General features: G+C 32.9%; 1 protein-coding gene across 1 annotated transcript; it reads left to right on the top strand.

Moving 5' to 3' along the window:
• Positions 1-265: 265 nt before the first annotated feature.
• On the top strand, positions 266-21,985 carry LOC149796203 (uncharacterized). The gene is made up of 5 exons (XM_089966152.1): positions 266-499; positions 5,868-5,949; positions 7,575-7,619; positions 15,104-15,336; positions 16,467-21,985. The coding sequence occupies exons 1-5, from the start codon at positions 448-450 to the stop codon at positions 16,631-16,633; spliced, it is 579 nt and encodes a 192-aa protein (XP_089822278.1). The 5' UTR covers positions 266-447; the 3' UTR covers positions 16,634-21,985.
• Positions 21,986-22,780: the final 795 nt, after the last annotated feature.

The following is a 22,780-nucleotide window of genomic DNA, read 5'->3' as shown; positions in this document are numbered from 1 at the left end:
TGTGAACTAAATGTCTTGTTATCTTGTTGTATATCGTACTATACGCCAATCAATTCAATTAATTGAAAAATGTACCCTCACGGTCTGTTTGGTCTAGTGGAATCTCTCTCCCCCTCCTCTTTCTCTCAATCAATCGATCGACTTTACCTAATGATCGTACAGACACGTATTATCTGCTAATTATAGAAGAAAAATGAAACTTGAGTCACGCAAGGTGAACAAACACTTATACCGAATCTACTTGTATATACCACAAAATCTACTTACCAGGAAAATTATTTCATTTATATGCGCAGTAACCGTCATATTGTGAATAGGTAAGGCCGATATACATTTATGTTGTATTGGTTCGGATTGTATAACTTAACTATTTAGAACTGGTGTTTTCACGTGTTTTTACAAGACGAACTTCCTCGTTGTTCCCGTAACTTTCAAGCTATTAGTGTGATGGCAATCTACTTTCTTGGAGCGGTTACGTGTATTTTAATCTGGACCCCAGGTGAGTACCGGCAGTACAAGACTAAGTATTATAAGTGACAGTTATCTTATCCTCTAATATATTAAAGGATAACCACTAAACGTGCTCATGATTACGCTTTCAGAAAAATGGATTTCGCTGAAATTGAACATGCGGAATTTAATCATCATTTTGATAAGAGAACCCAGGCAGAATTTTGAAGCAAAAAATATGTAAACGTGCACATGAATTGATCTGAAGGTTTCTTTTGTATCCTCTAATGTACACATGAAACAACGAATAGTTCCATGAAATAATGTACACATGAAACACCAAATAATTCCATGAAATAATTTCTCAACTGTCTACTTTTATGTTGAAGCTGTTCTTTCTTACCTCCATTCTTACCTACCCGCCTGCCTGCCAGCCTATCTATCTACCTACTTCCCTACCTACCTACCTACTTACCTACCTACCTACCAACCAACCTACCTACCTACCTAGCTACATACATACATATATATATATATATATATATATATATATATATATATATATATATATATATATATATATATATATATACGTGGCTTACGTGCCTTGATATGTACCTATCTGTCAAACTTTAGATGTATTCAAGCGTGAAGCTCAAGATATAAGAAACATAAATTACGATGTCACATGAATTATGTTTCATCGGCACAATATACACACATACATTCATTATCTTGCCTGTCACGTGATAAAATTAGATAACCGACTATGTATAAATTATTTTTTTCAAATACTGTATATGCATATCCCCCACCCCCGTTCAGCTCCTATAGAACAGAGAGTAATACGATACTCTGCTTGCCCAATGTATTGAATGCACTGTGACTACGAGTATTTCGTTTGTTTGGCTAACCAGAAGTTATTTCCACCTGCACATGTCGTGTAGCACTATTACTTGATTGTTTTCTTTGTCATCCACTGCATTGTTTGTTAATTGTATTGTTACCTTTATTGTCAATAGACATACTTTATTAGCTTCTCACTGTATAAAATGAGTACAAAGATCCACATTGATATTTCAAAGCACATACATATTTATGAATGAGCATATGGGTAATACTACGTCACATTCATACGAATCAGAATAGTGTTCATTTTGGTTAGATTTCCAGGGCAACGTCAGCACTCAATTTGATATTTATGATGTGGAGAAACATTTAAAATATAAATGATCAAATGTGAAAGTATTTCTATAAAAGTCATCTGTGGTATGTTAACTTAGCATACTTATCCGATAAAAGTATCCAAATTGTGTGTGTGAATGCTTGGTGTGTAAACAGCAGCAGCAACAACAACAACAACAACAACAACACACACACACACACACACACACACACACACACACTGACAAAGTGCATCATATATCAAAATATTTTCACCAGTGATCGTTAGTGAATTAGGTTATATGCTGTATTGTTCCCAGTTACCTTAAATCTCATTATCGTATGTCCGGTCGTAGATAGTTTTAATATATATGTATAAAACGTAAGCCATATTGTAAGTTTAGGTTCATGCAGTGCATTTAAACTTTATTAATGGCTTCTTTTGCAACATTTACATTGTTTGGCCTGCATTACTAAAATAAATAACTGCGAATACACCAAGTAAAAATTAAAAAACACACCTGGACCTTGATTTATTCTTTTCAGATTAATTTTACCAAGTAGGATCATGTGCTGGTTAATGTGTACATGCTGGTTAATGTGTACATGCTGGTTAATATGTACATGCTGGTTAATGTGTACATGCTGGTTAATGTGTACATGCTGGTTAATATGTACATGCTGGTTAATATAATATGCTGGTTGATGTGCACATGCTGGTTAATATGTACATGCTGGTTAATATGTACATGCTGGTTGATGTGTACATGCTGGTTAATGTGTACATACTGGTTGATGTGTACATGCTGGTTAATATGTACATGCTGGTTAATGTGTACATGCTGGTTAATGTGTACATGCTGGTTAATATGTACATGCTGGTTAATGTGTACATGCTGGTTAATGTGTACATGCTGGTTAATATGTACATGCTGGTTGATGTGTACATGCTGGTTAATGTGTACATGCTGGTTAATATGTACATGCTGGTTGATGTGTACATGCTGGTTAATGTGTACATGCTGAAGCTTTTGATTTAAAATATACTGAATCTCTTCTGTCTGTTTGTCAGTTAATTTATCAAAAGTTGTGCACATATTTGCATTCGTTCCAGATGTATAATCTGTTTTCAAAAAAGGATGTGGTTTAAGAACTAAATGTCTTGCATCATACAAAATTCGAAGATGATTGATAATGCTTCAAATAACTAAATATTTAATTTATAATAACAAGCACGAAGCCTCTCGTATTTACGAAGGCCTCTACCAAATTTCATCAGCTTCTGAATGAATACTTAATATCATTACAGTTAACGCAGAGAATGTATCCTCCATGATGCACAGTGATAATGGACAGACGATGACTTGTTGGAAATAACTGAAAGTAAAAGAAACAAAAGACACTAAATAGTGACCTTATGAGAAACATAAATCCTTATTAAAAATTAATACATTCTACGTTTTACATGGTGGATTGGTACTTTTAAATACATTTTTACTTGTAAAGTTTGTTGAATCTTAGACGAATAAGACCTGGAGGAATTGCTAAAAAAGATGACGTTGGTAAAATGCATTCGTGTGTGGTCTGGCACTTGTAACCATACATGTGTATTGCGCCCTAACAACCACTCTGATCTTTTGATGACTTGGGTTGAGCCGATGTTCAAGTTGAAATTCGTCTTTCGTCCTGGCAACCAAGGTCTCCAAAAGCCTCTAGATTTATACATTTGTAGCGAGCTGTACTAAATTGGGGGTCACTATGAATCACTGAACAGTGATTCAGGTGTGCTTCTGAGCTCTGTTCTTGATTCCAAATAGTATTAATCTAAATTAAATGACATTCCACGATTCAGTTAAAACACAAGTATACTTTTTGAAGATATAATAGAAAAATGCTGGTGCTCAGCTGACACCTTTTTTTGGCAACATAGCCATTACAAACCTCTGAGGAATGGATCAAAAACTGGAGTATGCGGGGTATGCTATACGTGCTATGCGATGAATGTGTATTGCATGTCATCCCAGTTCTATGCTTTGGGAGTTCATACTCTTCTCTTCAAAACGTCCACATCAAACCCTTAATGTTTGTTTAAGACTATCTTACACCATGAATTAAGGTGAAGACATTACGTGGGTCAAGGTGACACCAGCCCCACAGTCCCTCACTTCCAGCTAATACACCTTGAATTTCTTACAAGGAATATTTATATATTCTATTAGAATGATGAATTATAAAACCAAATTGTTAAGGCATGTATAAAAATCAATCGACTTCTAATATGTATTGATAAAGAAACAAACTAACAGGGTAATAAGAACGAAAACCACTTTACACTTCACTGAAAAACATTTATTGTTTTAACATCTTGTGTAATATAAAATTGTTCAGCACACTAATCATGCGGTCCGCAACTCATATATCGTTTAAATAGATCGTATCCCACCCCCAAAATATAAATTAAAAAATAGTAAGACACAAGCACAGAAGAGTCAGAGTGGATTCAAGATAGTGAGAACAATGTCACAAAATTTGCAAAGGCCTGTGTCTGTTTCATTTTTCCAAGTATATCTCATAAATGCAAATACGGTGTTTAAACGTATTTCACAATGATTCATTTAGAAAACTCGTACATCGACCCCTATCTGAAATGATTGTTTCCTGTCGTACAGATATCGCCCAGAAACTAATTGCATGTTCCAACAATGTCGCCCAAAGATAATGCATCATTTACAGAATAAATTGAATATTGACATTCACAACAGTGCACGCGGAGACTGTTGATCGTCATTACCCACCGAATTGTCAGTCACATAAATCACATTTATTTCCCTTGCACACAATCAGTCATTCTACATTTACACACACACCATGACGATACAATTATTCATTTGATATCAAAGTTGATAGAATTACATAATTACAAATGCACGTCCAAATAATAATGCGACAAAGGTATGCGTATGGCGTCATCTGTACCTTGTCCTATTGGTATTTTTGAACTCGAAGTGTTTCCACACTATCATATTGTCCACGTTGTATACTCGTTGCGCTGCCTTCTTGGATATTCTAAATCCATAATAGGGACGACTGTGCACTCGCACCGCCTTTCATATATATATATATATATATATATATATATATATATATATATATATATATATATATATATATATATATATATCGCCCTTAATACAATACTAGAAAGACCCATCTCAACATCATACGACAGCAACCCAAGCCACATAAACTATTGGCCTATTTTGTCATGAAACATTCTGAGCACGGATGCTAAAACTTTCTTTTGAAATTTTGATCCTCGTTAACTTCGCTTCGATAATTAGATCTGATACACAGTTATATTATGTGGTAATCTCATTTGTAAGTACCTCTACATCCATTACACTAAGTATCATATTTTCAAAAACAAAAATCGGATGCTTAAGGCTGAGTTCAGTTTTTGTGATCAACATTTCCCGACTGCGAGGCTAGGCTCACATTGTCTATCCTACTCATGCAATGCACTGTAAGACACGGCTCGATGAACACGTGATACTCATGCAATGCACTGTAAGATACGATCCGATGAACAAACAGCCAGGTCCCAATCTGCACGACTATTAAAAAAATAAATATACCCAACTAGCAAACGAACAATCAGAATGAAGATAGAGATCCCAATCTTCTACATACAGCAAAAGTTCAGTCTAATTCAAGTTAGACTTATCATCATACAGGGACCATGACAGATTCACCAGCGTATAAATTATACACGTTTCGTGCTATTTATTGGTCAGTGACTATGCCAAGTATTGTAATCATTCATTGGGTTTTCCGACATGGTAAATACCCACAAAATGCGGCGGGGATCAATATATAGTTGGTGGATGGAACGCACAAAATAAAACATTCGATTGCCAAATACAATGAACTTATCTGTTGTAAAGGGGGATAATATCGCAAAGAAGACAATGCTACTAACAAAGACTAACCATGCGCATGCGCACAGTCTAAACAGGAAACTAATGATTCTCAGACAGTTTTTTCAACGGAAGTTAACTAATCATAACCCTAGAGTGACTATTAATTTGTCTGGAATAAAATATATGTATTCAACGTAACTCTTCAATTGATTATAGTTAAATGCATTGATATTTTAAAAAGGTATAGTTCGCAGATAGTAGAAATTATTCGGCTAATTTCACAATTTTCATTTGTATTGAATATTCACGTAAGATCCTATCTGGCAATTTTAGACTCAGCTTTTGGCGATGTTTGTTGGTGTTCTGAAGCTGTACACGCTGAGTGTTTGTCATGCTTTGCCACGGATTGCTGCAGGTACGTTTGATGGAATCGCATGTAGATGCCTGCCTTAGTAAAATGCATACATAGACTCTCCAGCGTCCTCTGTTATGAAAGATTAAATAGGCATGGTTTTAAATGTTGGCAGCACACCAGTTCTTTTGATCATTTAGACAGTATGTGTGTGTGTCATTTTGATTATATGCAGATAAGAAAAAGGCACGAAAGTTTCTCAAAAACCTACATCCTGTTTTGGTCTGTAACATAAAATAATCACTGTTCTTGAGTTGTTTCTCCCTTGTTAGAATAACTAGTCACCATACAAGGCTTTCATTTAGAAAACGTCTGATACGTGTTTTGTCAAATGTGTCATCAGGATAGAGCCTTTGCATAATATTTTATTATGTTTCTAATTGTTATGTCTTCCCGTATACCATTACGACCTTTCGTCTATTTTATTAATACTTCAATAAAGCGTCCCCACTCCACGCCTTAACCGGAAAAGAGATAAAGAAAATATTAAGAGGCCTACGCAAAATAAAAACGAGTTTGAGTTTAGTAGCACGTACGTTCTGAATATTAGTCTGTTTGAAAAGTAAACGACTATTTGAAAATTCAAAATGATTCTCTGGTCTTTAAGATTGAAGTAGTGCGTTTGCACATGTTTTAAATCACGTGGAGTCACTATGCGCAAGCTATGCTTGACTACACTCGTATTGAATAACGTACGTGCATTAACGCCCATTATGATTATCTGGTTTTACCAACCAATATACCAACAGAAGAATTAGCATACGAACGGAATAGAAAATACAATTTATTTTTAAATAATCAAAAATGTTAATTTTACCAATATGAACACATAAGGGATTCGGTTAGTTTAGTAATAAAATTGGCAACATTCTCTGACAAATTGTTACTCGGCATGTAACAGACGGTTCTTAAGTATGAAGGCTATATTCAAAACAATTATAAATTTCTGCAAACGTGATTTAAATACGGAACAGAACAATTTCCTGTACGATGTGAAACGTACAATTTACTCTGTTGACTATTTGTATTGCATTCAGTCAGTTTCGTACTAAGTAATTTATATCTGTTTTATTACTCTTGTAGTGATACCGTTACACTAATTTAGTTGTATTTGTAAGGATTAAAGCAAACGAAGAAAACGCTAGTCACGTTACACAAATAAATGTTTGAAACAATATCTTCAGATTATCTTCATCGTCACAATGGAAGCTGAGAAAGATGATTTAATATTTGTCCTAGATAATGCATGTGGTCATGTTTATATTTATGTGGAATTATCATATGTTTTAGTTTTATATGAGTCAGAATACCTTACGTTTTTAAATATAGCCATATAATTAACTGTCTCTTGTCAGATCAATTTTAGGTAATATTTTAAGAGTACTGAATACATCACTTAGTTTTTGTGCTCTTTAAGAAATTTATTACAATGAAATTCCAACATCTGCGCGCACAAGGACAACGTAATGTTACATATCGTTTGCTTTCAGGGTTTTATACAGGATAATCAGGTTGATAACGATTATTTCAAGATATTAGGATTCCACTGATATTGTTAAAAGTTTTGTATGGTTTTACACGATAATTTGTGTTTTAATTCTCAAATTCTCACACACAATTATTGACAGCGCCAACGCCGAGACAACAACGAAACAACACGAAATTGACAGTGGGTATGTATACACCTAATGGTAAACATAGTTTAATTTTATTGTGTTCTCTTTATCAAATATAAATGGAATTCAACTGCACAGAACACAGGCTTGAAATCCGACTGGGTTGTTATTTTTAAAAAAATAATTCATCTATAACTGATGTCATGGACTGTTACATTACCCTACCACTTCAACCATCCCCTTCCACAATAGGACGTGAAGGCAGTACTGATCTCTTGCCTTGTCATTGCTCAACTTCCATGAAATATACCATGAAAGTGGCAATGTTCAATAGAATGTATAAAAAAATGTCATCATTTAAAAATTGTAAATATTTTGCTTAAGTAAAGCTCATTTACAAACTGATGTGTAATGTAAAAGGATTTTGTATCATAACTTTCTTCTCATTTATTGCTATAAGAAGGAATTAATCATCAGTTAAGGACTTACTTTGCCCATGGTGAGAGAGAGAGAGAGAGAGAGAGAGAGAGAGAGAGAGTTCCGGGCTCTCTTGAAAGAGGCATCACTTTAACAACGAAGATATAGCTACATCTGGGGGATATGGCGATGCGAGGGTAAGGGATCTGTAACGACTCAAGCCTCTTTGAGTCTCTGAAGAATGAACTATTTATTGAAATACTCAACTATAAAATTACTTTCCAGTATCAATCTACATAAACTTAAATTACAGATATAAGAGATACATATAAAACTTCAACATTCCTTCACTTACCAACATCTTACATTTGTATAATTTCTGCCTTTTAGAATATAATACAGATAATTAAATATCGAATACATTCACGATAGCTAAAGAATCTAAATTTCAGTATTTCAGACTAATACCGCAATCATTTAGTAGAAATATATTTTACTGAATTTAATCTAAAATGTCAACATATTAAACTCTATTATTTAAAGAGTATTTTATTTTTTAATTAACTATTGCTGAGTATGAAGTTGGTAACGAAAGTCGTTTTCTTTTGATAATATAATTACAAGTAAATATAAGTCTTCAAACAATTAAACTTTCCAATACAATATATTAAGGAATAGTAAAGAAATATTAAAATAATCCAATGTTGCAACATCTTAACACTAAAACGTCTTATACCATATAAAAGATTGTACATAGACGATAATCTTACCTGTAACGGCACAAGCCTCTCTGAGTCTCTGACAAATGAACTGGCGTGACCGAGGATTGACGCTTTTTATACTAGTTTCTTAGGACATGTCCAAATATGGACATACGTCTAGTTCTTCTCTGGGTCTATGTACTTAATTAGGTAGACAATTCTGCTAGATCAGCTCATTTACCCTTCCAGAAGGAATTTTTGGAATTTGTCTAGTTCGTCTATCTCACAAATTACCGAGTGTAGGTTTTTGCTGACTTATGATACAAGGGACATGTATAGAGAGTTTTGCCTTTTGCTCATAAGGACGCAATCGGTATTAAATAGTATATAATTGTAATACCGGACTAAATGAATTTAATCTCAGTATAATTGAATAGAAAATTACTTTCAATATAATTTAATGAAAAATTACTTTTAATACAATTTAGAGAAAATTTCAATCTTATTACTTTTACTAAAACAGTGTCCTAATAGATGCTTAACCAGTGGTTCTGTGGAATAAGTTATGGAATCATGTTAATATCACGTGTGTCCCTGCTTTCCGTTTCCTGTATATATGCATTTCTATAATGCATTTAAATGTCATGGCATGCACACGTATAATCCAATTGTGTTCCACTTGATCACGATATTTTTTTGATTTATGTCTGCAATTTTATAGTACATTATTCTAATGTATATTTTATATGTGGGTTATTAATATTGTGTTTTACAGATAGCTATCGTCATATACTTCTCGCAGTGTTGTATCGTCTAAATTATGTTCTTTATTTTAGTTTTTCAATAACTAATGTGTGCATTTGTCCGCGTTTCTCGGCAGATTAGGTCCATGCTCTATCCCTTTACACCATTTACGTCATGATCTGCATTTTGCTTAAGAACATCTGCTGTAGACCTAATAAGTCTGATAACGATTCCAAAAATATTTGGAAAAAACATTCTGTTATAGAGAAGGTCGATAAATTGAGGGTTACCTTTCTGAGTGCATTTGTAGGAGCGCTTTTAACGTTTCTTGTAGCCTTGATCGCGGTGCAGACAAAATTTAAGATCTTTCTGATCTGATTCAGTCTTAAGTGAATTTTTTGGGGTACACAATTTGTGAAATAATAATTTGGTCATAACGTTGGAATGAGAATAACTTCTGCCGTTTAATGGATTTCGCAGGCTTTCCTAATAATTTCCTAACATGAATGAATATGTCCAAGCTTAGAGTCAATGTCAAAATGGCTACTTCAACATCGCTAAATGGTATATGTGCAGGGGTCCGTTTTTGGCCTAACATATGGGAAAGAAGTTTTTTTTATTTCATTCTTGAGAAAACACAAAATAAGTCATTCTACTGTGCCGGCTAAACTATACCACTTAAGCCTAATTCACGTGAAAATTTAGAACTTCTTATATCAACCTTCCTTCGTAAGAGAGAGCATCGTGGTTAATATGTTTATGTTTTTTTTCCTAATCAGATGAAGGTCAATTCATATACAGGGTCTGACAGTGGGATAGAGAACGTTTGAACAAATCCAGCTTTCACTTTTGGCGACACAATGATAAACTTTGAAGAATCAGTACAGCTCTTCAGGAGTCGAAATTGACTATATTTACAATGTTATTGCTGCCGCATATTTTTAATTTCCAAAAGAAAAAACTTATCAACTAATCGATGTACGAAAGCGGGTTAAAATATATTACATTTGTAGATACGATTCATTTGTCATTTCTTGTTCTAGCTTCTGTACTATGGTATGGCATTTGTCATTTCATGTTCAAGCTTCTGTACAATGGTTTGGCATTTCAGCTGCCTGAAGAATTAGAATCGAGAGACAACTTTATTTCAGGACAGCAATAGAATATGTGAAGAATTTTTGACAAGAACAAATGCACATTACTTACATATTAATAAGAATACATATGGCAATTGAGAAACTAATAATAATAATAATAATAATAATAATAATAATAATTTTTGAAGAATTTTTGACAAGAACAAATGCACATTATTTACATATTAATAAGAGTACATATGGCAATTGAGAAACTAATAATAATAATAATAATTTTTTAATTGATACGTTCTTTGCTCAACTATATAACGATGTTAGTTCGCATTGAATAAAGGCAGCACGACTACCACATTATACCACTTCAATATGCAAACAAAATTCTTTTAACATTACCGCGATATAAGTTATTTACAAACAAAATATATTGTTTCCCACTGCCAGGAATTAAAATGAGCTATGCTTGGAATATATCATGAAATGATTTATTTTGAGCAATATACATATATATCAACCACAGTGGTTGCATATTATGTGTGTTTATCGAATTGAAATACATAATACTTTTCCACGTATATATATATATAAGTTTATCATCGGTTAATTAAGCTAAACATTTCAATATCTATATATTTCTCAGAATGTACGATTCCAGTTATTTCAAATCATAGTCAGACTTACTCTACTTGGCGATTAAAAAAATACCTCCCTCGATCATTTCATATATATTGGGTTTATTATTCCGTCTGATGCACAATCTGTCACTTTACGCAAAATAAGACCTTGATGTACTAGGGTCACCCATCAAAAGCACCTGCAATCTATGATAATGGAAGTGTCACTATCTCCAACCATGCAGGCTTCAACAAGGGTAACAATGTTTCTTTGTCTCGTAACGGTTTCCGTTCTTGTTTTTATTGTCGCTGTTTATGCACCGTGTTCAATATCGTAGTCATTATAACCACAGGTACGCGTTAGAGTGCTAAGATCGGTATTGAAATTTACCCGAAACAAGAATTAGAAAAAGCGCGCAGCACACGTAGCTTATTTGTTTGATAGGATTTGCAAAGCATATTAAGCGTATCAAGATTGCTAAATGACGATGGTTGATATTGTATGGAATGTACACAGAAATTTAGCTAGCATGTCGGGGAACAAACGATGCGATACCTTATTTTGCTGTTGTGAGCAAATACAATTTACGTAAAAAGAATACTCTCTGAATATATTTACCATTCAATTGTTTAAAACAAAATAAGATTACTGTTATTCAGGACGAGTTACTCTAGGTTAGGTTCAGATATGGTTTTTATGTTACGTGCTTAGGCTCGAATAAACAGTAATAACACAAGAAAGAGTGAAAGCAACAAGCTTTGAAAAATTTAACAAATAATTTATTTCCCTGAAAAATGAAAAAAATAAGACTTATCCAAGAATAATAATCCACGAATTAAATTTTAGAAGTCCTAAAAATGAAATGTTCTAATGAATTTAAGTTTGAGTCCCGACGAAGAATCCAAGATGTAAGGCGATGACGTATACTGTATCCTTTGTGGTGTTGGAATGTCTACAGTTCTGTGTTATTCACAAACAATTATCCGGTGTTTGAATTAATGAAATATCTTTGTCCAAGAATTATGTATGAGCGCTCAAATTTTTCCAGGAAAAAAGAATTAATTCTTTTGAATCCAAATAGTTCGAATAAACATTAAAACAACTCACTGACATAACAGACATTTTCCAGTGTAAAAAGAAGCCCCGACTGAGAAAAAAAAACTCTTTAAAAATTGATTATACAGTAACTCGAAACACAAAACAAATTTCCGGATGAGGGTCAACTTTCCAGAACCTTCGAGATGTATTTACGTATAAAAGCACGTAGTCCCAATATGACCTTGACAAAAACCAATCATTTTACTCTAAGAATAAGATAAAAGTAAAAAGTTGTTTACTTGTCTCAGTGATTTCTGAAATCAAGGTCGGGAACTATGTCAGCTTTAGGTGTTTACAACTGAAGAATCAATGTCACACTATTTTCAGAAGAAAAAAAAATCCAGTTCCTAGTAAACGAAACTACATTATTTTGACATGTGAAGAAAATAAAATAATTAAAACTTACAAACAATTAAATTAAATCAAATATAAATTAAATCAAATATATGTAACAAGGTCAAGTTTTTTTCACACAAATAGCCAATCATTCAATATCAATGTAACTTCTTTGTTAACAACATTGTCTATACCACCAATTATCGACTCAAGGAACGGTCTGCCACAAACCACTAAAAATGTTTTATCTCTACTAACCTTCATGTAGATAAATTACTGAAAGCCAAACTTCTGCTTCAAGCTATTTAGCATAGCTTACGTGTTATTAATCGTATTAAGACACAAATGCAGTGCGCAGAATTACGCCTTATTATGTCATTGATGTACTATGACTTACTGATGCGCTATCTTACTGCGAAAAATAATTCCTCTTTTGTTGATTTCCAGTAGAAAAGCACCATTATTTTCTTTTTGATTGCAGACTATTTAATAACGCAAGAAATGAGCTTATCGCAAATTATCGGTAATAAATATTAATATTGATACTGGTATGGCACTAAATAATATCTCTCCGTTATTCTTTCACACCGCGCATTTCATTATATGTATGTATGTATGTATGTATGTATGTATGTATGTATGTATGTATGTATGTGTGTCTTGACGTTTCACAGAACTATTGCCAGCATGTTCGTTAATTAGTTATTATATGTACAATCGAGAGGAACTTGTAAGTTGATAAAAATGTTTCTAATCCATTTGCCTTGTATCCTTAACTGTGATCTTCTTTGCAGTAAATTATGTTTAAACAAGCCAACTGACCTGCGTAACTCGCATGTTAACTTCCCATTTTAAAACCGTCTCCATAATTTTGTTAAGGCATGGCATTTCTACATCTTACATAATACTGTTTCAAATCATAATAAATTACACAAGACAAATAGTTTAGTTTTGTTGGAAAATTGAGTGAATGAAATAAAATATTCTAAAACATTTGCCAAACAGTTTTTTTTATAACGAATTACCTTATTTCTCGCACAATAGGAATCAATACAGAAAACAAATATCAGAAATATTTTAAAAATGAAAGCACGATTCTATTTTATTCGATAATCATTTCTAGCTTCATATATTGCTTAAACAGTTACTTGATTATTCATAATCGAAAACATTACTTTCGTTTTTCTTCGTTGTGCAAGAGTTGTCCAATAACGAAACTATCAAAACTTTCTGCTGTATAAATCATGCCTCTTAAGGCACAGCTGGCCTTACATGTGCATCAATGACTGCAAATGTTGTTCATTATCACCAACAGAATTTCAGTCACCACCAATAATAGCGTGGTGTTCGTATAATTCTACACTGCGAGTTCGTTCATGTGTTGACCAAAATAATATAACCGTATGTTTGGGGCAAACCAAACTAATATTTTCGCGGTTTAATTATAACTTCAACCCAGTTGGTTTACATCAATTTGTGACTGAGGGTCAGTCTTTGCTGGATAAATTTACACCAGTTCGTGACTGTGGGTCAGTCTTTGCGTGATAAATTTACATCAATTTGTGACTGAGGGCCTGTCTTTGCGGGATACATTTACATCAGTTCGTGACTGAGGGCCTGTCTTTGCGGGGTAAATTTACATCAGTTTGTGACTGAGGGTCAGTCTTTGCGGGATACGTTTATATCGGTTTGTGACTGAGGGTCAGTCTTTGTGGGATAAGTATATATATCAGTTTGTGACTGAGGGTCAGTCTTTGCGTGATAATATAAATGAGTGCATGCAATAAACCGGTAATTATTTTAATCGCGATTTCTACCAGGATATGTGTCATCGTCCTTTGACTAGATATAAGTCAAAGAATAATAACCTGTGATAAATATAGTTCAGATAAAAACAAGAGGAACGACAAGTTTTTACTAATATTGATGTTAATTTTAATAGAAGAGAAGAGATTTATATAAAAATTTACTCAAGTGAATTTGATATAAAGAGCTAATTCTTTTCTTGAATGAAAGTGAATAAATGTTCCAATACTCTCCAGCTAATATTGATGATATGGGAGAAAAGAAATAATGTAAAGATCAGCATATTATACATTATTGTGTGATAATGATGGAGAAGCACTGACTTCTTCTGTACTCCACTGACTTCCTCTCCACTCCATTGACTTCCTCTCCACTCCATTGATTTCCTTTCCACTCCACTGACTTCCTTGCCACTCCATTGAGTTCCTTTCCACTCCTCTGACTTCCTCTTCACTCCGAAGTTTCTTAGCTTGTCATCTATACAGCATATACAATAAATTCAGATCTTGCATTAACGCATTCTTGATATGGTTGGTTGAGACTCTAATTTGGATTATCTTGATATTTAACGTTCCTTTTTTAAATGATATTTGAAAAGTAATGTTGATTGTAGCATTATGGACTTATATATTTATCCAGGCTGGAGTTTTTAAAGCTGATTTTTATGGTGACTTAAGATATGAACATGCAAATATATTTGTAATCATTAAATGAACAAATGTCTTCCCAGGTCTGCATCGAATGGGTCTGCTATAACGATCGTAGCCGCCGTTACTGGGCTGGTAGGTTTTGCAGTTTTCTTTTTCTGTATTGTTGTTTGGGTGAGATCCAAAAGGTGCCGGCAAAGGACCGTCGTCGAATCCCATCGCCAGCTTCAGACTGAGCCTCAACCACCTTCCCGCCCTACAAACGAAAGGCTTCTTCTAATCTTCTGCAGAAGAATGTCTGTAAGACGATCTTCAGGTATGTACGGTCTACATGTTTTCTGATTTACAGAGAAGGAAAAAGAGTCGAGTTTGAATGAGTGCTCATTTGAAATGAAAATTATCAGTCAAGTTGAATAAGTTGTAACATTTGGGAGACCTGGTAAGAGTCAGTTAATCACATTACAATAATTCATTTTGTATAAATTCTATGTAACTGCAATACAGATAACAGACTGCATAGAGCTTCTGAATTAAAAGACATAAATTCATCATTTGTGACGTCATCTGGTATTAATATATAATTTAGTATAAAACTAAGATGTGATCTATTGATGTAGATATACACAAAATGCTCTGCTACAAGTAGGCTTAAAGTGAATCAATATCCACTGCTCTTTTCCATTACAAATTTATTATTAACCAATCCAGTCTCTTTTCGATTGTAAGTGGTTATATATACAGGGACAATACTGCTTACGTCACGTGATAGTTTTAAAGAATGACCATGATGTCTGTACTTTATGAAACAGAATCATGAATTTGTTCATTTATTGTTGGTTGGTTATGACTGGATATCGATTGTAACCAATGTAGTAACGAAATTAGAGTCTCTCTCCCTCCTCCCTTTTTTTTAAAAAAAAAACAATTGTGGTAGTTTAGACATTCTTGGTTTTTGCCAAAAATAAGAATCAATACAAGATTTTTTTAGTGATAAGTATCGAGGACAGATTAAGACAAAATTCTATTCATCTTCCATTTCATTATGCTCAGAAATTTCATATTTCCTGTCATGCCGTTCGTTTCCTACATGTCTGACAGAATCGGTATTGTACACTGCAGTTACAAGTACTCTTCAAGTGATATCACGATAATATGGCACGGTGTTTAAATACCATGAAGTGTCACTTTAACAATGGTTGCTCTAGCAAATTATAATCACTCTAAATACTGAATAACCGAAAGAAACAAGATGATGAATCAAATGGATATATTCACTGGACGGGTAAATTTTATGCTCCTATCAGTATTGATGTTCTCAATCAATTTTCTGATCTTCTCTGGTCTATACACCCGTTTATCTGCTACTACTAGCGCAACCTCTGTTAACCGCTACCACCACTGTGTAAAAGATACACTATATAGACAATCATTTTCTGATTATTTCAGTTCCTCCTGATATGGAAAATCCTATCGCGAATCCAGAACTGAATCCATACTTTCCCCAGACGGGAACGTACGCGTACGACCAGGACCCCGTTATACCAGTCGCACCGCCACCCTACACTCCGGCCTCACCATATGTACCCCCACCGCCGTACTCGGAGTATATATAGATTGCCGAATCCCCATCTGATGCTGAAAGTCATGTTATAAGGATTCTTTGTTGAACAAGTATATTGCAGATATTTAATTTAATCAGTTATATTTCGTTTGTACATACTGTATTCATCTCACTTGTAGACATTGTCTTGTTATTCACAAGGTGATTCTTAGAAGACTTTGCCTATTTAAAAACCATAAGAAGCCATTTAAAACCATTCCACACATTTAAAACCATTACAACGACACATAAGATTATGATTTATTTATGGATTGACTATTTGATTTTTTAATTCAGAGAGGTATGAACCGAACATAAATCATACAAAAGTTTGCACAGAATTTTGTTTTGGTTTAATTCTTGAATTTAAAAAAATAAGTAGTCAATCATTATAATTAAATTCAACAGCATAAATAGTTAAATAAACCCATAGTTTTTATAAACATTCTTTTATTTAATCATATTTTGAGCTTAATTCATTATGCGCAAATAATACAGAACAGTGAATCGTCGTCTTCCAATAACGTACAATACCACTCTCTGTTGTATTTCATGAAATACAGCTGTCGTCATTACACACCTCTGATCAGCTGGAAGATGCTAACACGTGTAAGTCTAATTGTTTCATAATAAACGACAAACCTTAAATGAAAGTGTATAAACAAAACTATGTACACAGACTGGCTTGTATACATTGTCTAATACACATGTGTCAAGAGACTGCATAGTTCAGTTATTTCGTGTGTCGTACTAATAATGTGAAGGTTGTGGGTTCGTCCCCGATATGACCACAATGTTTTGATTTCTCTCTTCTTCTACTTTAATTTTATTTTATTCTACAGAACAAGTTTCAAATTTCCATATTTTAACGGTATTCAGATTTCATATCATACATTAATACATACTGACTGTTGAATTTCGTACGATACCGTCATGTCTTCACAATTAGAGCAGACTATGTTTATTTATTCATTTAAAGTGCATCGTACTTTGCATGAGCAAAGATATCTCACTTATTTGAAAAAAGGTCCAGTATTTAGTTCATAAATGAAACTGTATGTAAAAAGTCTGAGTTTGAATGATCCTTAATGTAAATGAAGTCTTCATTCTTTGTGTATATGTACAGAAATGGAATCCAGGTGGGCTTGGTTTAAAAAAAAAGTTTGATTCAAGTAGGTATGAAACCATGAAATTCAAATGGGCTTGGCAAATCAAATTGCTGTCAGTTTTAGTGGTGAAAGTATATATATATATATATATATATATACTCTTTGAGACAATTTTTATAACAGTATATACTATATTACTATATCCTTCTTTAACTGTTACGCAAAATTCTAAAATAATAGTTGCTTTTGTTAATATTATTATTATTATTATTATTATTATTGTTATTATTATTATTATTATTACACCACAGAGCGCACGTTTCTTTCATGGAAGATTATTCAACCTCACTCTCCTAAAAGAACACTAATTTAGCAGTATTATTATGATAATTAATTTCACTTTGATCATTATTTTATTAATTAGCACTTCTATTTTATCATTTAGTACCACATGGTTATATTTGTCCTGAAGTTTTTTTTTCTAAAGTCTTTTGCAACTCTTATTATTTATATTTTTACCTTTTGGCATTTATTGTGCTTTAGTTTGGTTAAAAGGGATAATTTTTCATTGCTTGTTTTTAAATATGTTTTGTTCTTTTGTTTTGTATTGTTACTTTTCTAGCCTTACGTTTAATACGTCCCAGTTAGCCAATACAATGTGCAGCCATGCCGTTGGAATGGCTTCTCTATTTGGATCTTTTAGGTTATGAATATTTGCCTTCGAAAATGTGTATTTCTTTTTATTCTCTTATTTTATCTTAAGTTTTATTTTCTTTCTTACGTTTTACGGGTATTCCAATTCATTCCATTTATATATTGAACATTTGTGAGTTTGTATCAAAATATGACATAATTTTCTTATTAGAAATATGGTCGATGAAACATTCTAAGTTAATTCTAGCAGGGTACGGCAATATGCATTGTTATAGGAAGTTAATTCATAGAAAGCAGAACGAAATAGTGGAGGGTTCACAGAGAAAAGCTAAAAAGGTAGCATTATCTAAATACATTCCAACAGAGCTATTTATGCTTGATGCAAATTAAATAAAGTTGCTTGTAATCCTAAAAAAGATATCCTTATCCATTTCCTTTATTTGAACCTGAAGGGATTAACAATATATAACCTTTTATGCACATATGAATTGACGTAATAAATTTTGTTGTCAATAAGTACAAATCTCAAGAGTACGACATTATACTTTCCTACCGATTTAATACCAGAACTGCTTTAAAACCTGATTATTTCGATATTTAAAATGATATTATGAGTTCGACCTAGGTTCAAATGTATTTGGTAATTGGTTGCTTGATTTGTGTAAAGCATCGAGAATGAGATCAGGTAGAGGCAGGCATTTTGGGGATCGTGAGATTGGTAAATGTATCAACACATGCCGTCGTGGACGTAGAGCTGTAGATTATATTTTACCTTTTAATAGTTTTGCTTCGTTACTTTCAGTATTTAGGTCCACAATATTACATATGATTTGGATCATTCACCATTAGGGTTACTTTAAAATGTAGCTCCTTTACTACTCATAATGTGAACGCCAAAATGTATCAAAACTAATTACAAACGGGATCGGCAGCATGTTGCTGCATTCCTTCATGATTTAGATAGCAACCGGGATCAGTTTGTGTAGCAAATATTCTGTCCATGAACCTGATATATATATATATATATATATATATATATATATATATATATATATATATATATATATATATATATATATATATATATAGGTGTGAGAGAGTTCACGGATATTTTAAATAGCATTGTGAAATTTTATTTTATAAAGTCATTCATAGAAAGTGTTCGTAGTGTTTACTTTACCGATGATGACGCCGAATCAAATAAAATATGGTTTAGTAGTAAGTGTAAGGGAAGTCATAAGCCCTATGTGGACCAATTATCAGTCTATTGGAAAAAGTTAATAGAAACGGATATATGATAATCATGTTTGAAAGAAAGAAGACATAAGGAATGTATCAAGTGAGGGAAGCTTCCAGTACAAAATAATTCACGCTAAAATTATCTGATGTGATAAAAATCTAATCTAATGAGATTATGGAGTTTTTTTTGAGGAAAAACAAAAGAATAACTTACACTAAAAGTGTTTCACCTGAATATTGTTCCATTATTTTCGAACTTTGTAAAATTAAAACGAATCATTGTCAAATAAGGAAACAAATGGTTTTTATACAAGATACATATGAAAATGACTTACAAGATCAAAGGTCAATATAGAACCAGATAAAAATATAACAGAGGATGAAATATTAACAAAAACACAAAATCTCAAAACATTGAAACAACATGGCAATGATTATCTTTTGAACAAGTAGACTCTGCATATGTGATTTGTGTAATGCAATGTTCGATAATGGTCATTCTCCTACGCAGTGGAGGTAAGGAGAAATTGTACCTATATTCGTGTCCTGTGACGCTTGTAATAATTAAAATTATTGACGTATTTCTTTAGTAAGATGCTTTTAAATTTTTTACTCGTAATATAAACAAAAGACTGTTGAAATGAAAGAGTGGCGAAGGGAACGGACAAACTATCGGATGTATAATTTGGTTTCAAGAAAAGAGTGTGAACAACTGATGCTATTTTTGTTACACCTTGCAAATAATTAGCAAGTATTTAAGTAAAGTTAAAAGGGTTTGTGCATTTTTTATTGATTTTATATAGGCATTTGATAGTGTGAGAGAAATGGTTTGTTGTTGAAGGTTTTTAGACAAAGCGTAAATGGTAAAATGTTAAATGTTTTTCGTTCTATGTACAGTGTATTTAAATATTGTGTTTCCCATTGGTGTATTCGTAATGCCTTTTTAAGTAGGCTGTAGTTTTGATACAAGGTGAAGTGTTATCGCCGATACTGTTTTCATTATTTATTGAAAATCTGGAAACATTATTACAATCTTCGGGAGATATCAGTATCGAGTTTGACATTATTTGCTGACGCAATTAGTTTCATTTTCTGAAAACATTGCTGCGGGCTTACAAAATCTCACGAATAATTTACACAACTATTTTAATAAATGGAATCTTAAATATTATTCTTGAGAAAAATAATGTTATATTATCTAGAAAAGATGGCCCATTAAGGCAAAATGAAGTATAGAATACAGCCGGAAGTAACACTGAGGTGGTGGAAACTTTTATATAGCTTAGTCTTGTTTTCTCGAGCAAAGAAAAATTCTCGAAAGCTCAACAAACATTGACTGATAAAGTGCGAAAGGCAATGAATATGTCTACTTGTAATTTGAAACAAATGTTACTCAAATTATTACGAATGTTCTGAAACTATTTGATATTGATGTTATCCCAGTATTGAATTACGCATCAGACATTTGGAGTTTTCGCCAAGTTGACGCCATTGCACGAGTACACGAAGGTTTTTGAAATACCGGCAAAATGTCAAAATAGCTACTTCTGATGTTTGTATACTTGGTGAACTTGGATGAATCCCACTTAAATATTTAGGCTAGTTAAGTTAGTTAAATATTGGCTGAGAATTAAACATTCTGCATATATATAAATGAATCAAATAAAACTTGTATCTGGATTACTCTCGGAAAAGAGACTTTAAGCATATTTGGTTATTGGTGAAGTGTGGAAATTCTCTGATTCTGTAAATTGCGTCAAGTTTATTCCGGTCTTCAAACAAATGGTTGCGAATGCCTTTCTCTCAGAGTGGAAAAATAAATTACAAAATTCTAACAAACTGTCTAAATAGGAACATACAAAAACCTGCATCGGATTCGAAGATTTTTTTTCAAATACTTTTGTAACCATAAACATTGATCAGTTTTGACAAAACAGCAAGTGTCCTATAATTTGAGAACTGAAACTGGTAGATATCGAAACAATATAATAGATAGAAGTGATTTTAGTTTAGTATGCCCTGTGCATACTAGCTTGCGAATAAAACTAATTCGAAAGTACTTCTGGAATAATCCATCCATGTAGAAGAATATCGAATTGTTAACTTCTTGAAATAAGAAAATAATCTGTTCACTAGCGAAATCTGTTTATGAAGCGTTTAATATAAGAGATAGATTTTTGTAATTAGAGTAATTAATTACATAGATTTTCTATATTTGTACATCCTCTCCTTTTCAGCTTTTGACAGTTATTGTGCTCAGCTTAATAAAGATTTGCACATATAGCACTTGATAACCATGCAATATTTGTCATATTTGTTCTACATGAATGTAAATGCTAACGATAATAAACTACTTAATTGAACTGGTATTTCTCTGTACAAAGAAACCAGAGTAAAACTTGCAATGGAAGTAGAGTCCGATTTCGAAAGGTTTAAAATAAAAATTAGATGAGATAGCTAGAATACTAATGTCAACAGTGCACATAATGAAAAATACAAATGTGCTTATTTTAAGTAGTCGATGCAAAATGTGTGTCAATGCTCATTAATGTTTAGTCTTGGCACTGGGTCAACAAATTGCAATATTAGGTACAATTAAGCATGTTTATCTACAACAAGTGAATTAAAGTTACATTGAATATAGAAATTTGGAAGGCCCTCATCAGTGTCATCAGGGGAATAAGATGAGACAATAATATAAAAAAAAATCTTTTTAAAAAAGACTTTTTCAAGAGAGAGAGAGGATCTAATTAATTCTTATGCAATATTCAAACAAGTCAACATTCAAATTATCCAGTGTATATTCTTCTCTCTCTCTCTCTCTCTCTCTCTCTCTCTCACCGTTACTATCAGTTCTAACTTTGTGCAATTGGACTTCTGAACTTTTCTTTCTCCTTCAGTTTTTATGTATACCCTGTAGGTAAATAGCTAAGATATGTGATACATTATTGGTACAGGGTTTATGGAGAATTGTGTATATGTGAGTGGAGCAGTGCCAATTCTTTACATATTTCTGTAACATACAACATACAGCTTCACGTGGTAATGATAAGACAATAGAGGTTTCCAGTACTTGATGCCTTCAAAAAAAGTGTATAATTTTCATGTGACGCCAATCCTTACAAAATAACACTCCTTTCAATGTATGCCTCCAATGT

The sequence above is a fragment of the Sinohyriopsis cumingii genome, chromosome 7 (assembly GCF_028554795.1).
Source record: "Sinohyriopsis cumingii isolate HCF-2022 chromosome 7, ASM2855479v2, whole genome shotgun sequence".
Taxonomy (NCBI): Eukaryota; Metazoa; Mollusca; class Bivalvia; order Unionida; family Unionidae; genus Sinohyriopsis; species Sinohyriopsis cumingii.
The sequence above is the reverse complement of the archived record's forward strand: the minus strand, read 5'-3'. Positions and strand labels throughout refer to the sequence as shown.

Bases quoted from the DNA above. Each gene is read 5' to 3' on its own strand.
- LOC149796203 (XM_089966152.1), top strand. From the start codon at position 448: ATGGCAATCTACTTTCTTGGAGCGGTTACGTGTATTTTAATCTGGACC. The intron at 500-5,867 runs GTGAGTACCGGC...TGGCAATTTTAG, and splicing joins TATTTTAATCTGGACCCCAG to ACTCAGCTTTTGGCGATGTT. The intron at 5,950-7,574 runs GTACGTTTGATG...AATTATTGACAG, and splicing joins TTTGCCACGGATTGCTGCAG to CGCCAACGCCGAGACAACAA.